The sequence below is a fragment of the Aegilops tauschii genome, chromosome 3 (assembly GCF_002575655.3).
Source record: "Aegilops tauschii subsp. strangulata cultivar AL8/78 chromosome 3, Aet v6.0, whole genome shotgun sequence".
Taxonomy (NCBI): Eukaryota; Viridiplantae; Streptophyta; class Magnoliopsida; order Poales; family Poaceae; genus Aegilops; species Aegilops tauschii.
The window spans coordinates 412,992,405-413,011,624 of NC_053037.3; the positions used below are offsets into that span (position 1 = coordinate 412,992,405).

A 19,220-nucleotide genomic window follows, 5' to 3' on the forward strand; every position below is an offset into this window, starting at 1 on the left:
AAAGACACCTGGTTTCAGTTAAATGAAATCGGAGAGAAAAATCTCTTTATCACAAAATAAATCAACAATGTAGTTGTTTATATAGATGCATTTGATGCTTATTTGAGATGTGCCCTAACTCGTCACACGTATTGTTAAATGTCCAGGGCCGGCCATGCCGCCCTGTAGCCCAGCCGTTAACGCCAAGTATGCACTCTTTTCAGTCGGCATGGCAGTAGAGGAGGTTCGGGGTGCAGTCATAATCGATCAAACTGTACACACCAAAAGAAAATCGGACGACGCCTTAGTGCCAACTGCTTGTCAAACTGGCGCCAGCCGCAGAAACAGGATCTTCCGCTGCCATTGCAGTGGCCAGTGTCTTCTACATGGGACTGGCCACCAACCAAACCAAACTGAACGCACTCAGTTCTCACCGAAGCAGCCGACCACGCAGACGCAGTCAGTCGCCGAGCGTCACGACCCATCGCCGGGCAACCGAGAGATCCTCCTCCACATCTCTGTCCATCCTTCATTAAGACCCACACAAGCCCGTGCCTGTGCGGCCACCGTCGATCCGCACCCCACCTCCGGACTATACTAATCAGGCCGTTAATCGCCCCAAAACCACGGCCTCCCACGCAGTGGCGGAGCTTGAAGCAAAACGTTGGGCGGGCCAGTCTAGCCAAGCTATAGAAAATTAGAAATTACCCTTGCGTTGACGTTCCACGCCTCAAAACTGGAGGTACAACTACGAAAATCCTGCTAGGTTGGGCGGGCCAGGGCACGTGTTGGCCCTCACGTAGCTCCGCCCCTGCTCCCACGTACGCCTCCTCCACGAAGCCGCGGCAACACCCGGCTGGGGGCAGAGAGATCTCGAGAGCTAAAAATAAAGGAACCTACAAGATCATGGTGTATCGGCCCCGATTCGCGTCGCCATCGCTGGGCGCGAATGGCCACGTCGGAGTTTCAAATACCTGCACCGCTTTCCGCAACCGTGCCCCGCCTTTGCCCCACAGTGACATGACGGACATCCGAATCGGCCCCGCGCACTGGAGCGAGCTCGCGAGCTCGCTTGGGTGCACCGCTAAGGCACGCACGCACGGACGCTCCGTCCCGCCCACGCCTGAAACCTATAGAACCCAGCCAACTGCGCCATCATTCCTCACCAGCTCCATCGCAAGGGACAATACTACCACTCTAGCCACTTACTGCTGGAGCTAGCAGGCGCCACCCCACCCACCAACCAACAACGACGAGCGCACGCCGGAGCGAGCATGTCGATGCCGGTGTCCATGTCCGGGAAGGCGAGCGACCCGGGCTCCGCGTGGTTCGGCGGCGGCAGCAGGAGCCCGCAACCGGGGCCGACGCACAACGTGCGGCTCATCGCCATGGCTGTCGCCGCGTTCGTCTCCGTGCTCGGCCTCTCCCTGCTCCTGCACCTCTACATCTGCCGCGTCCGCCGCCGGAACCGCAGGCAAGCGGAGGCGGCCGCGGCCGCGCTGGAGGCCGGCTCGGCGGCCCCCAAGCCGGCCAAGGTCGGGCTGGATCCGTCGGCCATCGCGGCGCTGCCGACCGCGGCGTACAAGGAGACGGACAAGCCGGGCAGCGGCGCAAGCGAGTGCACCATCTGCCTCAGCGCCATGCAGGAGGGCGAGGCGGTGCGCGTGCTGCCGGCCTGCGCGCACGTGTTCCACGTCCCCTGCGTCGACACGTGGCTCGCGTCCAGCTCGTCGTGTCCGGTCTGCCGCGCCCTGGTGGAGCCGCCGCCGTCGCCGGCCGCACCAGCGTGGGTGCAGGAGAAGCAGGGCCTGGAGAAGGAGTGTGCTGCAAGTGGGAGCTCGGCGCCGCCATGTGGGCTCGGCGCGTCGCTGATGAGGATGCTGAGCAGGGAGAGGCCGCTGACGCGGAGGCCGACGCAGGGTGACCACGCGCACCCGATGGAAATGCATGTCGAGGACTTGGAAAGCCAGCAGCCCCAGCTGCAACACTCTGTAGATAGCAATTAGTCTACTTTTTTCTTCTTCTTTTTTGCGTTTTCGCCATTCGCATCTCGATTGCAAATCTTGCATTTGGGTGGCCAAAATTCAGAGGTGTGAAATACGGAAATACACCCCTGAAAGTGTCCTATGTTTTAATTATGCACTGGCGCTTGTGGATGTGTTTGGAGCTCACCCATATCTCTCGTACTTCTGCAAAGAAGGGATCATGGATATATAAAGGGCTTTGCTAGACGTAAGTAAATATTCTACGTAGGCTTACGTGAAAGCTGGATTGCTATGATGTGATGATTGGGAGAAAAAGGGCAAGACGATGACATGTATTTAGGGTAGGATCTTAGGCCTGACCTAGACACCCTATCTAAGGACACTGCCCTAGAGTCAAAGACATACAAAGTCTAACAGAAGATACCGACTGAAATCATCCCGAGGTGCAATCCACTCGACAAGAGATTCCACTCGGATATCCCAATTCCACTCGACCATGGTAATATCACTCGACCGTACAAAGAATCACTCGGAGTACAGAAGGTCTACAGTCACCCCCAAGATGGCAACGGTCAGGCATTCACTCCGCGCCATAAAGATCATTAATAGCAGGCGTTACCAGTAGCGTCCCAGTCATAACTCACATTGAACCCTGTGTAACCGAGGGCTGCGAGGGGCCTGACGCACTCTATATAAGCCACCCCCTCCTCTGGCACAAGGGTTCGCACCCCCTGTAACTTCAACACATATCCAGTCGACAAGCCTTAGCGGCACCGAGATGTAGGGATTTTACCTCCTCCGAGAGGGGGCTGAACTCGTAAACTTGTGTGTACAACCTCGCCGTAGTTAGGACACTGCCTCCTCCTACGTACCCCCTACTCTTACTGTCAGACTCATTCCCACGACAATTGGCGCCCATCGTGGGGCAGGCGTCTTAGCGACTTTCGGTGAGGTTGCAGTTTTTGGTCTCCATCAACAAGGTTTCTGGCGGTGATTTGTCCTTGGGCCACGAGGTCCGCCTTGGAGCGCTCATCTTCATCGTCGATGACTCCGCCTGGTTCCAAGAAGCCCCCTCGACGTCGAGACTCTCCCCGTCCACGGGGTGACGCACTTTCGCGCGAGTGCTTGCGGCGTCCTCCTGCGGCAACCGTCGACCCAGTATCAGTCAGCTCCCGCAGCATCCTCGCTCCCCGCTGTTCGCCGTCGCAAGCGATCTGGTCGATCACGGCTCCAGCGATTGGTGAAGCATGCGGTGGCTCGCCAGTCGACCACCCCTCAAGTCGCGGCAATCGAGCCCGGCGAATCTTTCTACGGATCATTCGATCTGCCGGCTGGTCACTCGGACACTCTTTCCGAGTGCGAGAGCAACGACCCTGCGGTGGAAGTCCTCATGGTCAACTCCCAGCGCAGCCCGCCCGGATTTCGTTGCGGCGGTGGCTGTCGGTGTCAAAACCAGCAGATCTCAGGTAGGGGGTCCCGAACTATGCGTATAAGGATCGAAGGTAACAGGAGGCAAGGGACACGATGTTTACCCAGGTTCGGGCCCTCTTTATGGAGGTAATACCCTACTTCCTGCTTGATTGACTTTGATGAGTATAAGGGTTACAAGAGTTGATCTACCTCGAGATCGTGATGGCTAAACCCTAGATGTCTAGCATGTATGATTATGATTATCTCTACGGACTAAACCCTCCGGTTTATATAGACACCGGAGGGGGCTAGGGTTGTACAGAGTCGGTTTGCAAAGAAAGGAATCTTCATATCCGAACGCCAAGCTTGCCTTCCACGTCAAGGAGAGTCCCTTCCGGACACGGGGGGAAGCCTTCTATCTTGTACCTTCACGGCCCATCAGTCCGGCCCACGTCACATAGCCCGGACGCTCGGGGACCCCCTAATCCAGGACTCCCTCAGTAGCCCCTGAACCAGGCTTCAATGACGATGTGTCCGGCGCGCAGATTGTCTTCGGCATTGCAAGGCGGATTCCTCCCCCGAATACTCCAGAGTAATTAATCAAAAGAACTATATCCGGCTCTGTACAATAGTCACAACCCTGAATCACAAGGGCAAAATACTTAAGCAAAAATAAGTTCCGTCTTCTGACAACTTTACTGGTGGGACGTTACGTCCGGCCACTTCATTATTTCAAATCGTTTTTCGACCTCCCGTTTCGCATTTCGAGACGCAGCCTCCGGCGACACGTCTTGTCAAAGCAGAGATCGTGTCCCCTTATTACGGGATTCTCATCAATACAGGTTTGGGAAACCCAACCGCGTCGTTCGCACGACCCCTTGGGAATAGGCGAGTTTTAAGGCTCGTGGGGGGGGGGGGGCGCTTGATATTCACTGCCTTTATAAGGATATAAGGATCCACCTTTTCTACCCCACGCCTTCTTCCTCCTCAGCCTATCCTCCCTCGAGCTCCAGCGCCCAAGTCTCAACCTTTTTCGTCCCCTGCAAACATTCCATCCATGTCCAGATCTGGAGCGCAGGGCAAATGGATGGCCTCCTCCGTCACGGAGGAGAACATCCAGGAGCTCCGGGAAGCGGGGTACCTAGCCAAGGAAATCGCCCACCGGCTTCCTGCCGAAAAGCAGATTGTCCCCACTCTGGAGCCCAATGAGAGGGTAGTATTCATCCCCCATTTCCTTCGCGGACTAGGATTTCCCCTTCATCCTTTCGTCTGCGGTCTCATGTTTTAATACGGGCTAGATTTCCATGATCTAGCCCCGAATTCCTTCCTCAACATTTCGGCGTTCATCGTCGTATGTGAGGCATTCCTCCGCATTCCCACCCACTTCGGCCTATGACTCAAGGTCTTCAACATGAAGCCGAAAGTGGTGGATGGCCAACACGCGGAGTGTGGTGGCACCATGGTGAGCAAGATTCCCAACATCACCTGGCCCAAGGGTACCTTCGTGGAGACCGTTAAGGGGTGGCAGTAGGGGTGGTTCTATGTCACGGAACCTCGTTGAGGGAGTCCTGGACTAAGGGGTCCTCGGGCGTCTCGCCTGTTATTCATTGGGCCGGACTGATGGGCTGTGAAGACATTAATACCGAAGACTATACCCGTGTTCGGGTTGGACTCTACTTGGCATGGAAGGCAAGCTTGGCGACCGACTATGTAGATTCCCTCTAATGTAACCGACTCCGTGTAACCCTAGATCTCTCCGGCGTCTATATAAACCGGAGAGCATAGTCCGGATAAGATATTCATTACCATATATTCACATAGGCTAGACTTCTAGGGTTTAGCCATTACGATCTCGTGGTAGATCAACTCTTGTAATACTCATATTCATCAAGATTAATCAAGCAGGAAGTAGGGTATTACCTCCATAGAGAGGGCCCGAACCTGGGTAAACATCGTTTTCCCCGTCTCCTGTTACCATCGATCCTAGACGCACAGTTCGGGACCCCCTACCCGAGATCCGTCGGTTTTGACACCGGCATTGGTGCTTTCATTGAGAGTTCCACTGTGCCGTCGACAAAAGGTTTGATGGCCCCTTCAATCGTCGATGATGACGTTGTCCAGGGAGAAACCTTTCTCCCCGGACAAATCTTTGTGTTCGGCGGCATCGTACTGCGGGCCAACTCGCTTGGCCATCTGGAGCAGATCAACAGCTACGCCCCTGGCCATCAAGTCAGATTCGGAAGCTTGAACTACGTTGCGGACATCCATGGAGACTTGATCTTCGACGGATTCGAGACCGCGGCAATCGCTCCCCGCCGCCCCGATGGACATGGCTTAAACCTGTCATCGGGCCGCATCCAGGAGATAGCTCCTGCAGCAACTCTGGCCTTAGATCCGGAGCAGATCAAGTCGTCCCAGGATGGGAAGCTCAACCCCATCACGGGGGCTACCGATTCCGCGGCGGTGGAGCCGCACACAGATTCTACTGAGTATGATAGCCGCGTCAGCGGAAACCCGAACTCGTCCCTGGCGACAGGTTCCGAACCCTGTGAGTCCGCAGATACCGAACTCGATCGGTTATCGACCTTCAAGTTCAGCGCCGCAGACGTCTTCCAACACTCGCCCATGGGCGATGTGCTTAACTCACTAAAAAATCTATCTCTGGCAGACGACTCGCCGCCGAACTATGTTCGGTTCGAACTTACGGCTGATGATGGAGAATTTTGCTTCCCACCCGCCACCCACTTCATAGCCTCTGTCGAAGACCCAACCAACACGCTTGACCTTGGCCCCGAAGACATCGACGGTATGGACGACGATGAGGGGCAATGCCAGAACTCACTACCCGCTAGACGCGGGATGGTCACTTCATGGTACGACGTGTGTATGATAGACACACCCAACGACGCCTTCGACGATGACAAGGAGGACCCAGTTGAGGATAAACCTCCTGGTTCACAGTCTGAACACCGGCGCGCCCCGCGCCGCTCTAAGTCACGACGCTCAAGAAAAAATAATACTAGCACCGGAGAAGACAACACTCTGGACGATGAAGACCCTGTTGAGGTAGGATCCGAACAGGAGGAACAGGAAGGCGGGCAAGACAGCCCTGATGAACAGGCAACATATGGAGACTCAGAGGATAGCAATTTCCTCCCACTCTCCGAGGAAGAGGAGATCCTCGACAACGAGGATTTTATCGTGCCTAAGGAACCGCTCGAGTAGGAGCGTTTCAAACGCCGGCTTATAGCCACTGCAAGGAGCCTAAGGAAGAAGCAGCTGCAGCTTCAAGCAAGCCAAGATTTGCTCAATGATAGATGGACCGAGGTCTTGGCCGCCGAAGAATATGGCCTTAGTAGCCCAGACAAAAGCCACCCCAAGGGTAGGTGGCTCCCTCAATACGAAGGCAGGGCGCTGGAGCCCACACCACCATCGAACAATGCGGCGCGTCGGCCACAGTTCGGTCCAAACAAAGTCGCAGCCCAAGCAGAGCAACATACCAACCCATCCGGTCGTCAAATCAAGAGCAAAACAACTCGAGGGAACACTCACGACATCAACCAAGACCCAGAGGATAGAGCAGGGCGCACAAGGTCGATGTACAGATCACGAAGATACACCCCGACTGACGATGATGGCCACCCATTCGGACATTACAGAGCCGACCACACCCGGTCCGAACTCCGTAAACGGAGTCCGCCGGAAGTGCTTCATAGTGTGGCTCAACATAGAGGAGCCGCACACCCTCTCTGCTTCACTGACGAGGTAATGAAGCATGAATTTCCAGACGGGTTTAAACCCATTAACATCGAATCATACGATGGAACAACAGATCCCGCGGTATGGATTGAGGATTACCTCCTCCATATCCACATGGCTCGCGGAGACGACCTTCATGCCATTAAATACATACCTCTCAAGCTTAAAGGGCCAGCTTGGTACTGGCTAAATAGTTTGCCAGAAAATTCTATTGGTAGTTGGGAAGATTTGGAAGACGCCTTTCGAGACAACTTCCAAGGAACATATGTCTGGCCACTAGATGCCGATGACTTAATTCATATTGGCCAGAAGCCCAGCGAGTCAGCCAGGGAGCTCTGGACTAGGTTCTTAGTCAAAAAGAACCAAATTGTCGACTATCCAGACGCAGAAGCCCTCACAGCCTTCAAACACAGCGTCCGGGATGAATGGCTAGCGCGTCACCTCGGCCAGGAAGGACCCAAATCCATGACAGCCCTATCCGCTCTAATGACTCGCTTTTGTGCAGGAGAAGACAACTGGCTCGCTCGTAAAAGCAACAACGCCAGCGACCCGGGCACTTCCGAAATTCGAGACGGCAACGGCAAGCCATGACGAACCGAACACAATAGTCGCAATAATATACGCGACACAGTGGTAAACATTGGATTTCACAATCCGAAGCCCGGTCAACGGAAGAAGCCACTAAAGGCAAACCAGGATGGACCATCCACCCTTGACAGGATATTGGACCGACCTTGTCAGATTCACGGTCACCCTGATAGGCCAGCTAATCATACCAACAGAAATTGTTGGGTCCTCAAGCAGGCAGGCAAGCTCAACGCCGATCACAAGGGAAGGAGGCCACCAGGCGATAAAGACGACGGATCGGCTCGCCAGCCGAACACCAGGGGCCAGAAACAGTTTCCCTCTAACGTTCAACCACTCCCAGAACGGAAATAGCAGTTCGGCTTCCGCCACCCACCCACTGTACCGGCAAAGCTTACACCACGCGTACATCACTACGCACTCAAGATACCATGGGCATCGACGGAAGCACAATATGGACAACCCTGCAAGAATCCCCGTAACATTTTTATCTGTTTTTCTTATTTTTCTGTATCACTTCTTAAGAACAGGTGACCAACATGACAACATCTACAACGGACTCTATCGAAGTTCGGATCCGTACACTCACCTAAGGGGCTACTTCCGTTAAGGATTCCCCTCCCCGAGGACGGGCGGCGCAGACGTGCGACAGGAGGTCCAAAATAGCTTTTTGTAGACCGCACTCTTTATTCCGAGCCTGTACTATGCCCTTTTTCCTCTGTTCCCGACCCTGAGCATGTCAAATAGCCGGGCTTGTGGTTCCCTTTTTTTCTTATATATACATAAATTCGTCATTGGCGTATCGCTCCGCTCCCAGTAAACCTCGTCCGAACTAATCTTTCATACTCTTTCAACATTGAGTACGGCCTTCACGGCTGCCTTACAAATGCACCTCGGCATAACCTGCCAGGGGCTCGGTATGGGAACAAACGAGCTGCCAACAGAAGTCCGAACAGCTCTATAGCGTACTTTGGTGTCGCAAGTTTGGCCTTATATGCATCAGCTCCGAATCATTGTCTTGGGTCAATAGTTGGGTTGCCCGGCTCCTGTGCTTGCTACCCTACGTTCCGCTCTATCGGCTAGGGTAGTAAAGGGAGAACTACTGCGATTGTGCCCTGGCCTAGACCGAATGAGCACCTCAGTAGAGAAAGCCGAAAACTGACTATCATGATGCGGCTAGTCAACCACTTGACGACTTATTGGAATCTTTAGCGATTTTCCGTGTAACACGAGGGATCTTTTTCAGATCAGATATGCAAGGCACCATACGCCGCATACATGCCAGGGGCTATGTCATAGCCCCACCATAAAACTCCCATGGCTAAGTGAAAGTGTTAACGCCTTATAGTCCGATTGCCTGGTTCGCCGCATTATCACCTCCTTTACGGACCAAGACGTTGGATAAAGAGTGATTAAATGCTTTTCCAAACACCCCCGTACTTCCAACGAGGGGGCTGAAGCCGACGACTGGAAAACTTTCAGATTATATTAAAACGGTCGTATAGGAGGAATTCAAGCTTTTTGAGCAACATTATAAAAATAGATCAATTATAAAATTGTCTTTTACAATTCTAATACACCTCACTCGAACATTATGTTCTTCGAGCATTGACCCTCTATCAGGCGGGCGGCTTCCAGGACGTCTTCAAAATAATGCTCCGGCTCATTACGGTCCTTGCCCTTGGGTGGACTCTTCGCCGCAACATCGATGGCCTTCATCTTCCCCCAGAATGTCTTGACTGGGGCAAAGGCCATCTGTGCACCCTCAATGCACGCCGACCGCTTCGCAGCATCGATACGTGGCACTGCATCAATAAGACGCCGCACCAGGCCAAAGTAGCTCTTGGGAACAGGCTCATTCGGCCACAAACGGATTATAATGTTCTTCATGGCGTCGCCGGATATCCTATGAAGCTCGGCCCATTGGGACATCTGTTCATTCAGCAACAGAGGGCGCTTTGATGCGCCAAATTGTGACCAGAAAAGCTTCTCCGTTGCATACCCCTCTTGTGCGTGGTAAAATTGCGCCGCATCGGAAGAACTCTTCGGCAAGTCCAAAATTTCAGCCGGAGAACTCCAGACCTGGTTTAGCTGAGCATAGTCCGGATCGCCAAACTTGGCCTGCAGCAAAAAGGGCTTACCGGCCGCTATCTCCTTAGCCTGCCGAATCTCTTCACGAGCTGCCCTAGATTCAGACCGAGCTTCACTCGCCTCTCGTACGGCCTTATCAAGCTCAACCATTTTTGCTTTATTCTCCTTCTCAAGGAATTCACAGCGGCTGGTAGTATTCTTCAATTCAAGCGCCAGTGCGGATATTTTCTCCTCACTTTGGCGCCGAGCTGCTTGTTCGGCTCTTAGATCAGTCGATGCCTTCACGGCAGCCGCATCACTACGCCAGGCCTGCTCCTTGGCCCGGGCTAGCTCCGCGCGAAGAGCTTCAACGGCGGCAGCACCATCTGCAATCATGCACATTTAATATAAAACCCTTTTCGGCGTCAGGCCTACATTACAAGTACATTGGCATAAGGAATTCTCAAAAATATATACCTTGCGAGTCGTCAAGACGCCTGTTGATCAACACAATGTCATCTTCCACAATATCCAGCTTTCGCTGCAGCTCGGCTACTTCCGTATTTCGGGTAGCCGCAGGAGGAGAGGCAGCCTGTACTCCAAGTTAAATCAAGGTTAGCAACTGAGCATATCTTTTTGATCCTCCGATCGCTTCTGTCGGAAGGCAATCCAAGTCTCAGGGGCTACTTCATATACAACAGGTGCATTCTGTCAATATTATTCAATTGGCAAAACTGCACCACAAACCTCAAAACCCCTTAGGAGGCTCGTGAAGGCCTCGTTCAACCCGCTCTTCGCGGATAGAACCTTTTCGACCACCATAACCATCAAGGCACGGTGTTCCTCTAAAATGGACGCTTTTCGCAGCATGTCCGTCATCATTTCCGGCGCTTTTGGGTCTTCGGAAGCCGCCGCCGGAGTACGACATTCCCTTGAAGGAATCCGCCCACTCGCCCCCAGGATCGTCTCCGGCTATAAACCGGACAGTGCGGGGCCTCCATGTTTGATTCCCGAACCCTGAGTGACAGAAGCACCACCTTCGGGTAATGCCCTCTTCGTTTCCTGCACTGCTTGTCGGCCGGGAGGAGCCCCCCGGGACGATACCTCAGAATCATCCGCCCTATTGGGCGAGGGGGCTGGAGAAGGCGTGTCACTCTCCATCATCTCTGGAAGAAGGTCTCCCGAGGAGGAGGACGATTGGGAAACACCAGGCGTTAACCTGCGAGGACATACGTGTGTCGGAGGATTACTTCAGTAATAAGAAAGGAAGGAGGTACGATTAAAGTACCCTGCTGCACTTATGGTTTGGCCAGAGGTTTATCCTCATCATAAAGCTCCACGTCAACATCGCTTGCCCGGCCCAAGCCGCCCGTCGATGGCGTTTTCCCTTTCTTGGAAGGTTTCCCCTCCTGACCTTCAGAAGCGGCCCTCTTCTTGCCTGGAAGGCCTCCTCTGCACCTTTGCCCTCGGGCAAGAGGGTTTCGGTTTCCCCGAACACAACGTCTGATTTATCCTTGGGGCAGAGACCACCTCCGGCCTCCCTGTTCTTACCCTCCTCCGCAGACACCTGTTACGGTGTTGGAGTCAGCATCCTCGTTAGTAGGGCGTTCGCAGAGTCCTCGGGAAGGGGCGCCGGACACCAGATCAACACCGCTTTCTTTATCCAGTCATGTGAAGGGACGGATTGTTCAATATCTTACCAAGAGATACTCGAATAAAGGGTGTGCGGAGATCGAATACTTACCGCGGTGTCCGGATGATTGCAGTCGAGGCCAACATCTTCGGTAGTGTCCGGCCATTGCTCTCGTTCCCTGAAATATAATTTCCACATTCCCTCGTGCGTAGTGCTGAGGAAGTGCTGAAGAGTCCGCCGTCCTTTGGGATTAAACTCCCACATACGGAGAGGCCGCCGCTGACATGGCAGGGTCTGGCGGACTAGCATTACTTGAACGACGTTCACAAGACCGATGCCCTTCTCGGTAAGGCTTCGGATGCGACCTTGCAGAGTCTGCACTTCATTGACGGATCCCCAGTCCAGTCCCTTATTGATCCATGAAAAAAGCCGAATTGGAGGGCCGGGTCGGAACGCAGGCGTAGCCACCCACTTGGAGCCCCGCGGCTCGTTGATATAAAACCACCCCTGCTGCCATAGGTCGGAAGACTTGGCGAAAGATCCTTCAAACCAAACTGCGCTGGCAAGCTTGCCTATGGCGATGCTGCCGCACTCTTCCCGCTCCTCCTCTATCACCTGCGGCCTAACATCAAAAGTCTTGAGCCACAAACCAAAGTGCGGAGGAGTCCGGAGGAAGGCCTCACACGTGACGATAAATGTCGAGATGAGGAGAATAGAGTCCGGGGCCAGATCGTGAAAATCCAGCCCATAGTAGAACATAAGCCCCCGGACGAAGGGGTTAAGTGCGAACCCTAACCCATAGAGGAAGTGGGACACAAACACTACCCTCTCGCCGGATTTGGGGGTAGGAACAACCTGCCCCTGTGCTGGAAGCCGATGAAGGATTTTCGGGGTCAGATACCTCGCTGCGCGGAGCTTCGCAATATCCTCCTCTGTGACAGAAGAAGCCACCCACCGGCCTTGACGGCTGGATCCGGACATGATTAGGGCTGGTGGCGATGGGAACCCGAGGGTTGGAACTTGGGGTGGCTAGGGTTGAGGAAGAAGCAAGCGCAAAGAAAGAAGACGAGTCTGGGACCCTATATAAAGACCCCAAATACTAAGCGTATCCACCTGGGTCTCGAAACTTACCTGTCTCCAGAGAGTTGTACCCAGGGGACGGTTGGGTTACCCACGCCCGCATTAATGAAAATCCCGTGAATAAGGGAACACGATCTCTGCCTTGGCAAGACGTGCCAGTAAAATCGCGTCCCGAGACGTGGGGCGACGTGCCAGCCAACGGTCGGAAGTAATAACCGGGCAGGCGTGATGCAATGTCATAAACAATTATCAACAAATCGGACCCATGGAATATTGTATTTCCCGCAATTATATACACAGGTGCGGATATATCTACTACATCCGAAGACTATTCTGGAGTTCGGAAGGAGGGAACCCGTCTTGCAATGCGGAAGACAATCTGCGCGCCGGACTCCTCGTCATTGAAGTCAGGTTTAGGGGCTACTGAGGGAGTCGTGGACTAAGGGGTCCTCGGGCGTCCGGCCTATTATTCATTGGGCCGGACTGATGGGCTGTGAAGACATGAAGACCGAAGACTATACCCGTGTCCGGATTGGACTCTACTTGGTGTGGAAGGCAAGCTTGGCGACCGACTATGTACATTCCCTCTAATGTAACCGACTCCGTGTAACCCTAGATCTCTCCGGTGTCTATATAAACCGGAGAGCATAGTCCGGATAAGATATTCATTACCATATATTCACATAGGCTAGACTTCTAGGGTTTAGCCATTACGATCTCGTGGTAGATCAATTCTTGTAATACTCATATTCATCAAGATCAATCAAGCAGGAAGTAGGGTATTACCTCCATAGAGAGGGCCCGAACCTGGGTAAACATCGTGTCCCCCGTCTCCTGTTACCATCGATCCTAGACGCATTGTTCGGGACCCCCTTACCCGAGATCCGCCGGTTTTGACACCGACACTCGTGACTCCACATGGACTGCTCCTCCCGAGTTCAAGTCTGGGCCTCCAATGCGGCTGACATCCTAGCTCAACAAGGGCCTGGACTGGGCGTCGTCCGACGAGGTGATGACGCTGTAGAGGCGCGTCAAGAGCATGGTAGACAAGAATACTAGTCTTGCCAGCGTGATCCAGGTGATGCTCTTTCGCCGGATTTTCCCCTGCCAAGCGCGTCAAGAGTATATGTGGGAATTCGACCCGACCGGTCCCCGGACCCTGCAGCGGTTCTTCGGCACGAAGCACGAAGACATCTGGAAGCTGCTTTTCAAGACCCAAAAGACGTGGCCAAAGACGACTGAAGACCTTGGCCATGACTGCACTTACGCAGCGACTCCCGTAAGTTTTCTGATAACCTTATTTTGTAAATCCAAGGAGCATACTAAGCTTCCCATTCTACCCAAAGGGCTGGACGAAGAAGGCAGACGGATTCACTGTCCGGCTCCGCTACCCGAAGACCCAGCCATTCCTCTGTTGACGAGGATCCTGGTCCCGGCACCATATCAGGCGCCGGAAAAGAAGGCCAAGAAGAATAGCAAGGAGGCCAAGGGTGGCCTCCGCCGTAAAGGTGCTTCGGACGTAGTGTCCTAAGACACCGAAACTCTCTCCTCTCATGACGAAGATGAAGAGGAGGAGGAAGAGAGCAATTCCCCCCCTAAGGGGGGAAAGAAGAAGAGGGCAGTTTTTGTTGGAAATATGCCCTAGAGGCAATAATAAATGGTTATTATTATATTTCTTTGTTCATGGTAATTGTCTATTATTCATGCTATAATTGTATTGTCCGGAAATCGTAATACATGTGTGAATACATAGACCACAACCTGTCCCTAGTAAGCCTCTAGTTGACTAGCTCGTTGATCAACAGATAGTCATGGTTTCCTGACTATGGACATTGGATGTCATTGATAACGGGATCACATCATTAGGAGAATGATGTGATGGACAAGACCCAACTTAAGCATAGCATAAAAGATCGTGTAGTTTCGTTTGCTAGAGCTTTTCCAATGTCAAGTATCTTTTCCTTAGACCATGAGATCGTGCAACTCTCGGATACCGTAGGAGTGCTTTGGGTGTGCCAAACGTCACAACGTAACTGGGTGACTATAAAGGTGCATTACGGGTATCTCCGAAAGTGTCTGTTGGGTTGGCACGGATCGAGACTGGGATTTGTCACTCCGTGTGACGGAGAGGTATCTCTGGGCCCACTCGGTAATGCATCATCATAATGAGCTCAATGTGACTAAGGCGTTAGTCACGGGATCATGCATTGCGGTACGAGTAAAGAGACTTGCCGGTAACGAGATTGAACTAGGTATTGGGATACCGACGATCGAATCTCGGGCAAGTAACATACCGATTGACAAAGGGAATTGCATACGGATTGATTGAATCCTCGACACCGTGGTTCATCCGATGAGATCATCGTGGAACATGTGGGAGCCAACATGGGTATCCAGATCCCGCTGTTGGTTATTGACCGGAGAGGCGTCTCGGTCATGTCTGCATGTCTCCCGAACCCGTAGGGTCTACACACTTAAGGTCCGGTGACGCTAGGGTTGTAGAGATATATGTATGCGGAAACCCGAAAGACGTTCGGAGTCCCGGATGAGATCCCGGACGTCACGAGAGGTTCCGGAATGGTCCGGAGGTAAAGATTTATATATGGGAAGTCTTATTTTGGTCGCCGGAAAAGTTTCGCGCTTTATCGGTATTGTACCGGGAGTGCCGAAAGGGGTCCGGGGGTCCACCAGCCCCGGGGGGCCACATGGGCTGTAAGGGGTGCGCCTTGGCCTATATGGGCCAAGGGCACCAGCCCCAAGAGGCCCATGCGCAAGAGATAAGAAAAAAGGGAGAGTCCTAAAAGGGGAAGGCACCTCCGAGGTGCCTTGGGGGGGAAGGACTCCCCCCTGGCCGCACCCTTCCTTGGAGGAAGGGGCAAGCTGCGCCCCCCTCTCCCTTGGCCCTATATATAGTGGGGGGAAGGGAGGGCAGCAACATCTAAGCCTTGGGCGCCTCCCTCCTCCCATGCAACACCTCTCTCTCTCTCGCAGAAGCTTGCGAAGCCCTGCCGGAGAGCCGCTACATCCACCACCACGCCGTCGTGCTGTTGGATCTCCATCAACCTCTCCTCCCCCCTTGCTGGATCAAGAAGGAGGAGACGTCGCTGCACCGTACGTGTGTTGAACGCGGAGGTGCCGTACGTTCGGCACTCGGTCATCGGTGATTTGGATCACGGCGAGTACGACTCCGTCATCCACGTTCATTGGAACGCTTCCGCTCGCGATCTACAAGGGTATGTAGATGCACTCCTTTCCCCTCGTTGCTAGTAGACTCCATAGATGCATCTTGGTGAGCGTAGGAAAATTTTAAATTATGCTACGATTCCCAACAGTTTTCGCGGATCTAGATGGGGAAGCGTCCAAGAAAGGGAGAACCTACCTTATGGATGATTCTGAGACAGACGACGACGAGTGGCGCCCCTGGCTGGATCGTAAGTATTCAAAGGTATTGTGTATATATCCGGCTTTTCGCCTTGTGGTTGTAACACGTTGAATTGCATGCTGCAGTCCGGCTCGTCACCTCCCCCACCGATCCTCATCTTCTTGGAACTCGCTGGGTCCGAATATGATGGAGAGCGAGTCACCTCCGCCAGCGTCCCCCCACTGCTATGGATAACACTGAGGTGTTGTCCCGAAGGACCCTTCCGGACAAGGAGAAGTGCGGGAGGCCGCCAAGACGGCGCCAAAGGGTGATTCCCCTACTGCCGAGAACATGGGGGAACCGACCCCCATGGAGACCGGAGACGGGGGCCATGTCCAATTTGGCCCCCAGCCAAATGTCATTCCGGAGACCCACACGGCTTCGGAGTCAGATGAGCAGCCTCCTTCGAAAGAAGGGGGCGCGCCCACCCCACCGGCGACCTCTGTCAACTAGAGGCGCCGGACACTCTGGTGGGAGCGCTTCAGAGCGCCACCATTGTGGAAGAACATCGTACCCTTATGGGTACGGTGATTGAAAAGGTTCAGTCCGCAAAAAGCAGGTTGAACGAGGCCTACACTAGCCTTCTGAGAGGCTTTGAGGTATGTGATATGATGCCTTTTAGCTATATAAGAGGAATGCCTGTGTATAGATAGTAGCCCCTGAGACTCTGTTCAGTGTTCGCAAAGAAAGGCCGAACAGAGGATCTAATAACTTGCGCAGGAGATTAACATACATATCTATTTGAACAAACAGGCTGCGATGCAGGCGTCAGCTTCCCATGCCGCCGAAACGTCCGAGCTAAGGCGGAAGTTAGAGGAAAAGCAAGGTATGTGATACCGAAACACGTTCGAAATGAGATCAACTCTGATTTGTTATCTGAATGAGTGTTATAATTATGCTCATAGCTGACGCGTCTGAGGTCGAGACCCTCAAGAGCGTGCTGGCCGAAGCCAAGAAGGAGGCGGAGGAGGCATGAGCCGCCCGCCTGAAACATGAATCAAGGGTGGAGGAGGTCCAGCAAGAGCTCAAGGATGCTATAAGCAAATGTGAGTCCTTAGAGCGCAAGATTTCGGATCAAAATTCCGAACTTGCTAAGGCCCTCCAAAGTGCACAGGAGGCCCGGGCCGAAGCCCAAAGCGCCTGCCGGGAGATCCAAGAGGCAAAGCAGATTGCGGCGGGTAAGGCTTTTAACATGAGGAGCAAATTTATGAGAAGAAAGTATATCTTGCTGACCCGGATTTGGAGTTCTCCAGGAGCGTTTGCGGACCTCCCCCGGAGTATTGCTGATGCTGCGGAGTTCTTCCGATCCGAAGAAGGGAGCGCGATGGAAAAGCTGTTCTGGTCGCAGTACCTTGCGCCAGAGCATCCCGTGCCCCTCAGCGATCAACTGAAGTAGTTGACCGAACTGCATAGGGTGGCCGGATTGTCCATGAGGGATGTTATAATCCGTCTTTGGCCCGCCGAACCCATACCCAGCAGCTACCTCGGTCTCATGAAGCGGCTGGTCAGTGCCTGCCCCCGGCTCGATGTCGTGAAGCGGTCGGTCTGCATCGAAGGTGCACAGATGGCCTTCGCCCATGTCAAAGTGCAGTGGGCGAAGATGAACGCCGTCAAGCTTGCCACCGAGGGACCGCCCGCGGGCAAAGAGCACCACACGCCGGAGCGATATTTTGACGACGTCCTCAAAGGATCCTGCATTGTAGAGGGCCAGTGCTCGAAAGACATTATTTTTGAATGAATGTATCCCTGCTGTCCGAACTTTGTATTATGAAACAAGGCTGATGTATAATATGCTGCTTATTTTGCCTCAAACTCTTTTCCTCTTGTGCGGCCGTTTACGGTATCTGAGAGCTGGCCCCACGTAGGTAGTATGGGGGTGTTCGGAATAGCACCTGAACACACTTGACCCATCAATTTGGTCCTTGAAGGACGTGTTAGTGCGGCGAACCAGGCAATCAGACTATGTGGCTTTATCGCTCTCATGTAGCCATAAGAGTTTGACAATGAGATTGTAGGTGCAGCCCCTGGTATTATTCGATTATCCGAACTTGGGTGCTGTGGATGCCTGACCGGGTGAAGACCGGTCCCTCACGTAATACGGAAAAAATCGTAAGAGATTTGTAATTGGTCTCTGAATAGCTGACCAACTCTCGCCGCACCATGACAGTCAGCTTTCGGCTTTCTCTACTGAGGAGTATCCGGATAAACCCGAAACACAATCGCTGTAGTTCTCCCTTTACTGCCTTAGCCGAACGAGCGAAACATAAGGCACAACCACAGGAGCCGGGCAACCCAACTATTGACCAAAGACATGATTCGGAGCCGATGCATATAGTGCTATATTCGTGACACCAAATTGTACTATAAAGGTGTTCGGACTTATTTTAAAGAAATGTACGTGGCCGGATAGAGCCCCTGGCGATTTAAGTCGTACCGAGGTGTACATGGCAATCAGACGAAGAAAAGGGAATACAGGTTAAGAAATAAGCCAGTACCAAATAGGTTGGGCAAGAAACTGTTTCCATTATAGTCTGATTGATACGTCAAAACGTATTTTTACAAATAATGCGATAAGCATCGAGTCTATTTGACATGCCGAGCACAAGGGAAAGCTGTGTACGGGTCCTAAAGAAGGAAGCGGTGATCTTTAAAGATCCTTTAGATACTCTGCCACATGTCTACGCTGCTTTTCTCCTTGGCGGAATGTCCTTCGAAAGGATTCAATGATCGGGTTTTCATGAGGGGCTTAGAAAAAGGGCCTCGGTACCGTCGAAAGGTGATGTGGGTTGTAAGGAACCTGGAAAAAATAAAAATAAGAAAAAAGAAATATGAGGGTGCCGATAGGGTTGAGCCGTATTCTGGAATTTATCTTTACTATGCCTCCATATTTTTCCCATGGTATCTTCAGTGCGTAGTGATATACGCGTGGTACATGTGCTGCAATTTGGTTGGGGTTGAGACGGAGGCCATAATTGCTAGTCGAGCTCCCGACGAGCTGGACTGTTTTGCTGCGGGGTAGTCCGGACTCGTTTGATAGTGTCCGGGGGCTTGACTGCCGATGCATTTTTTGGTATGATAAGGCCGCTCTGTACTTCCGCTGCCAAGGTCGTGGTGTGCTCCTCAGTGCGGAGGGAGCGTTCTGTGTTTCAATTGACTGTTATAACACCACGGGGTCCGGGCATCTTGTGTTTGAGATAGGCATAATGTGGGACCGCGTTGAAGCGAGCGAACGCGGTTCGTCCGAGGCGTGGTAGCCACTGCGGAAAGGGACGATGTCGAAGATCAAGTCTTCGCTTCG

At 53.0% G+C, this 19,220-nt stretch overlaps 1 protein-coding gene across 1 annotated transcript; it reads left to right on the top strand.

Annotated features, from left to right (window-relative positions):
- Positions 1-941: 941 nt before the first annotated feature.
- On the top strand, positions 942-2,210 carry LOC109746597 (E3 ubiquitin-protein ligase ATL41). The gene has a single exon (XM_020305712.4). It carries the CDS (start codon positions 1,254-1,256, stop codon positions 1,983-1,985), a length of 732 nt encoding a protein of 243 aa, XP_020161301.1. The 5' UTR covers positions 942-1,253; the 3' UTR covers positions 1,986-2,210.
- The last annotated feature ends 17,010 nt before the right edge of the window (positions 2,211-19,220 follow it).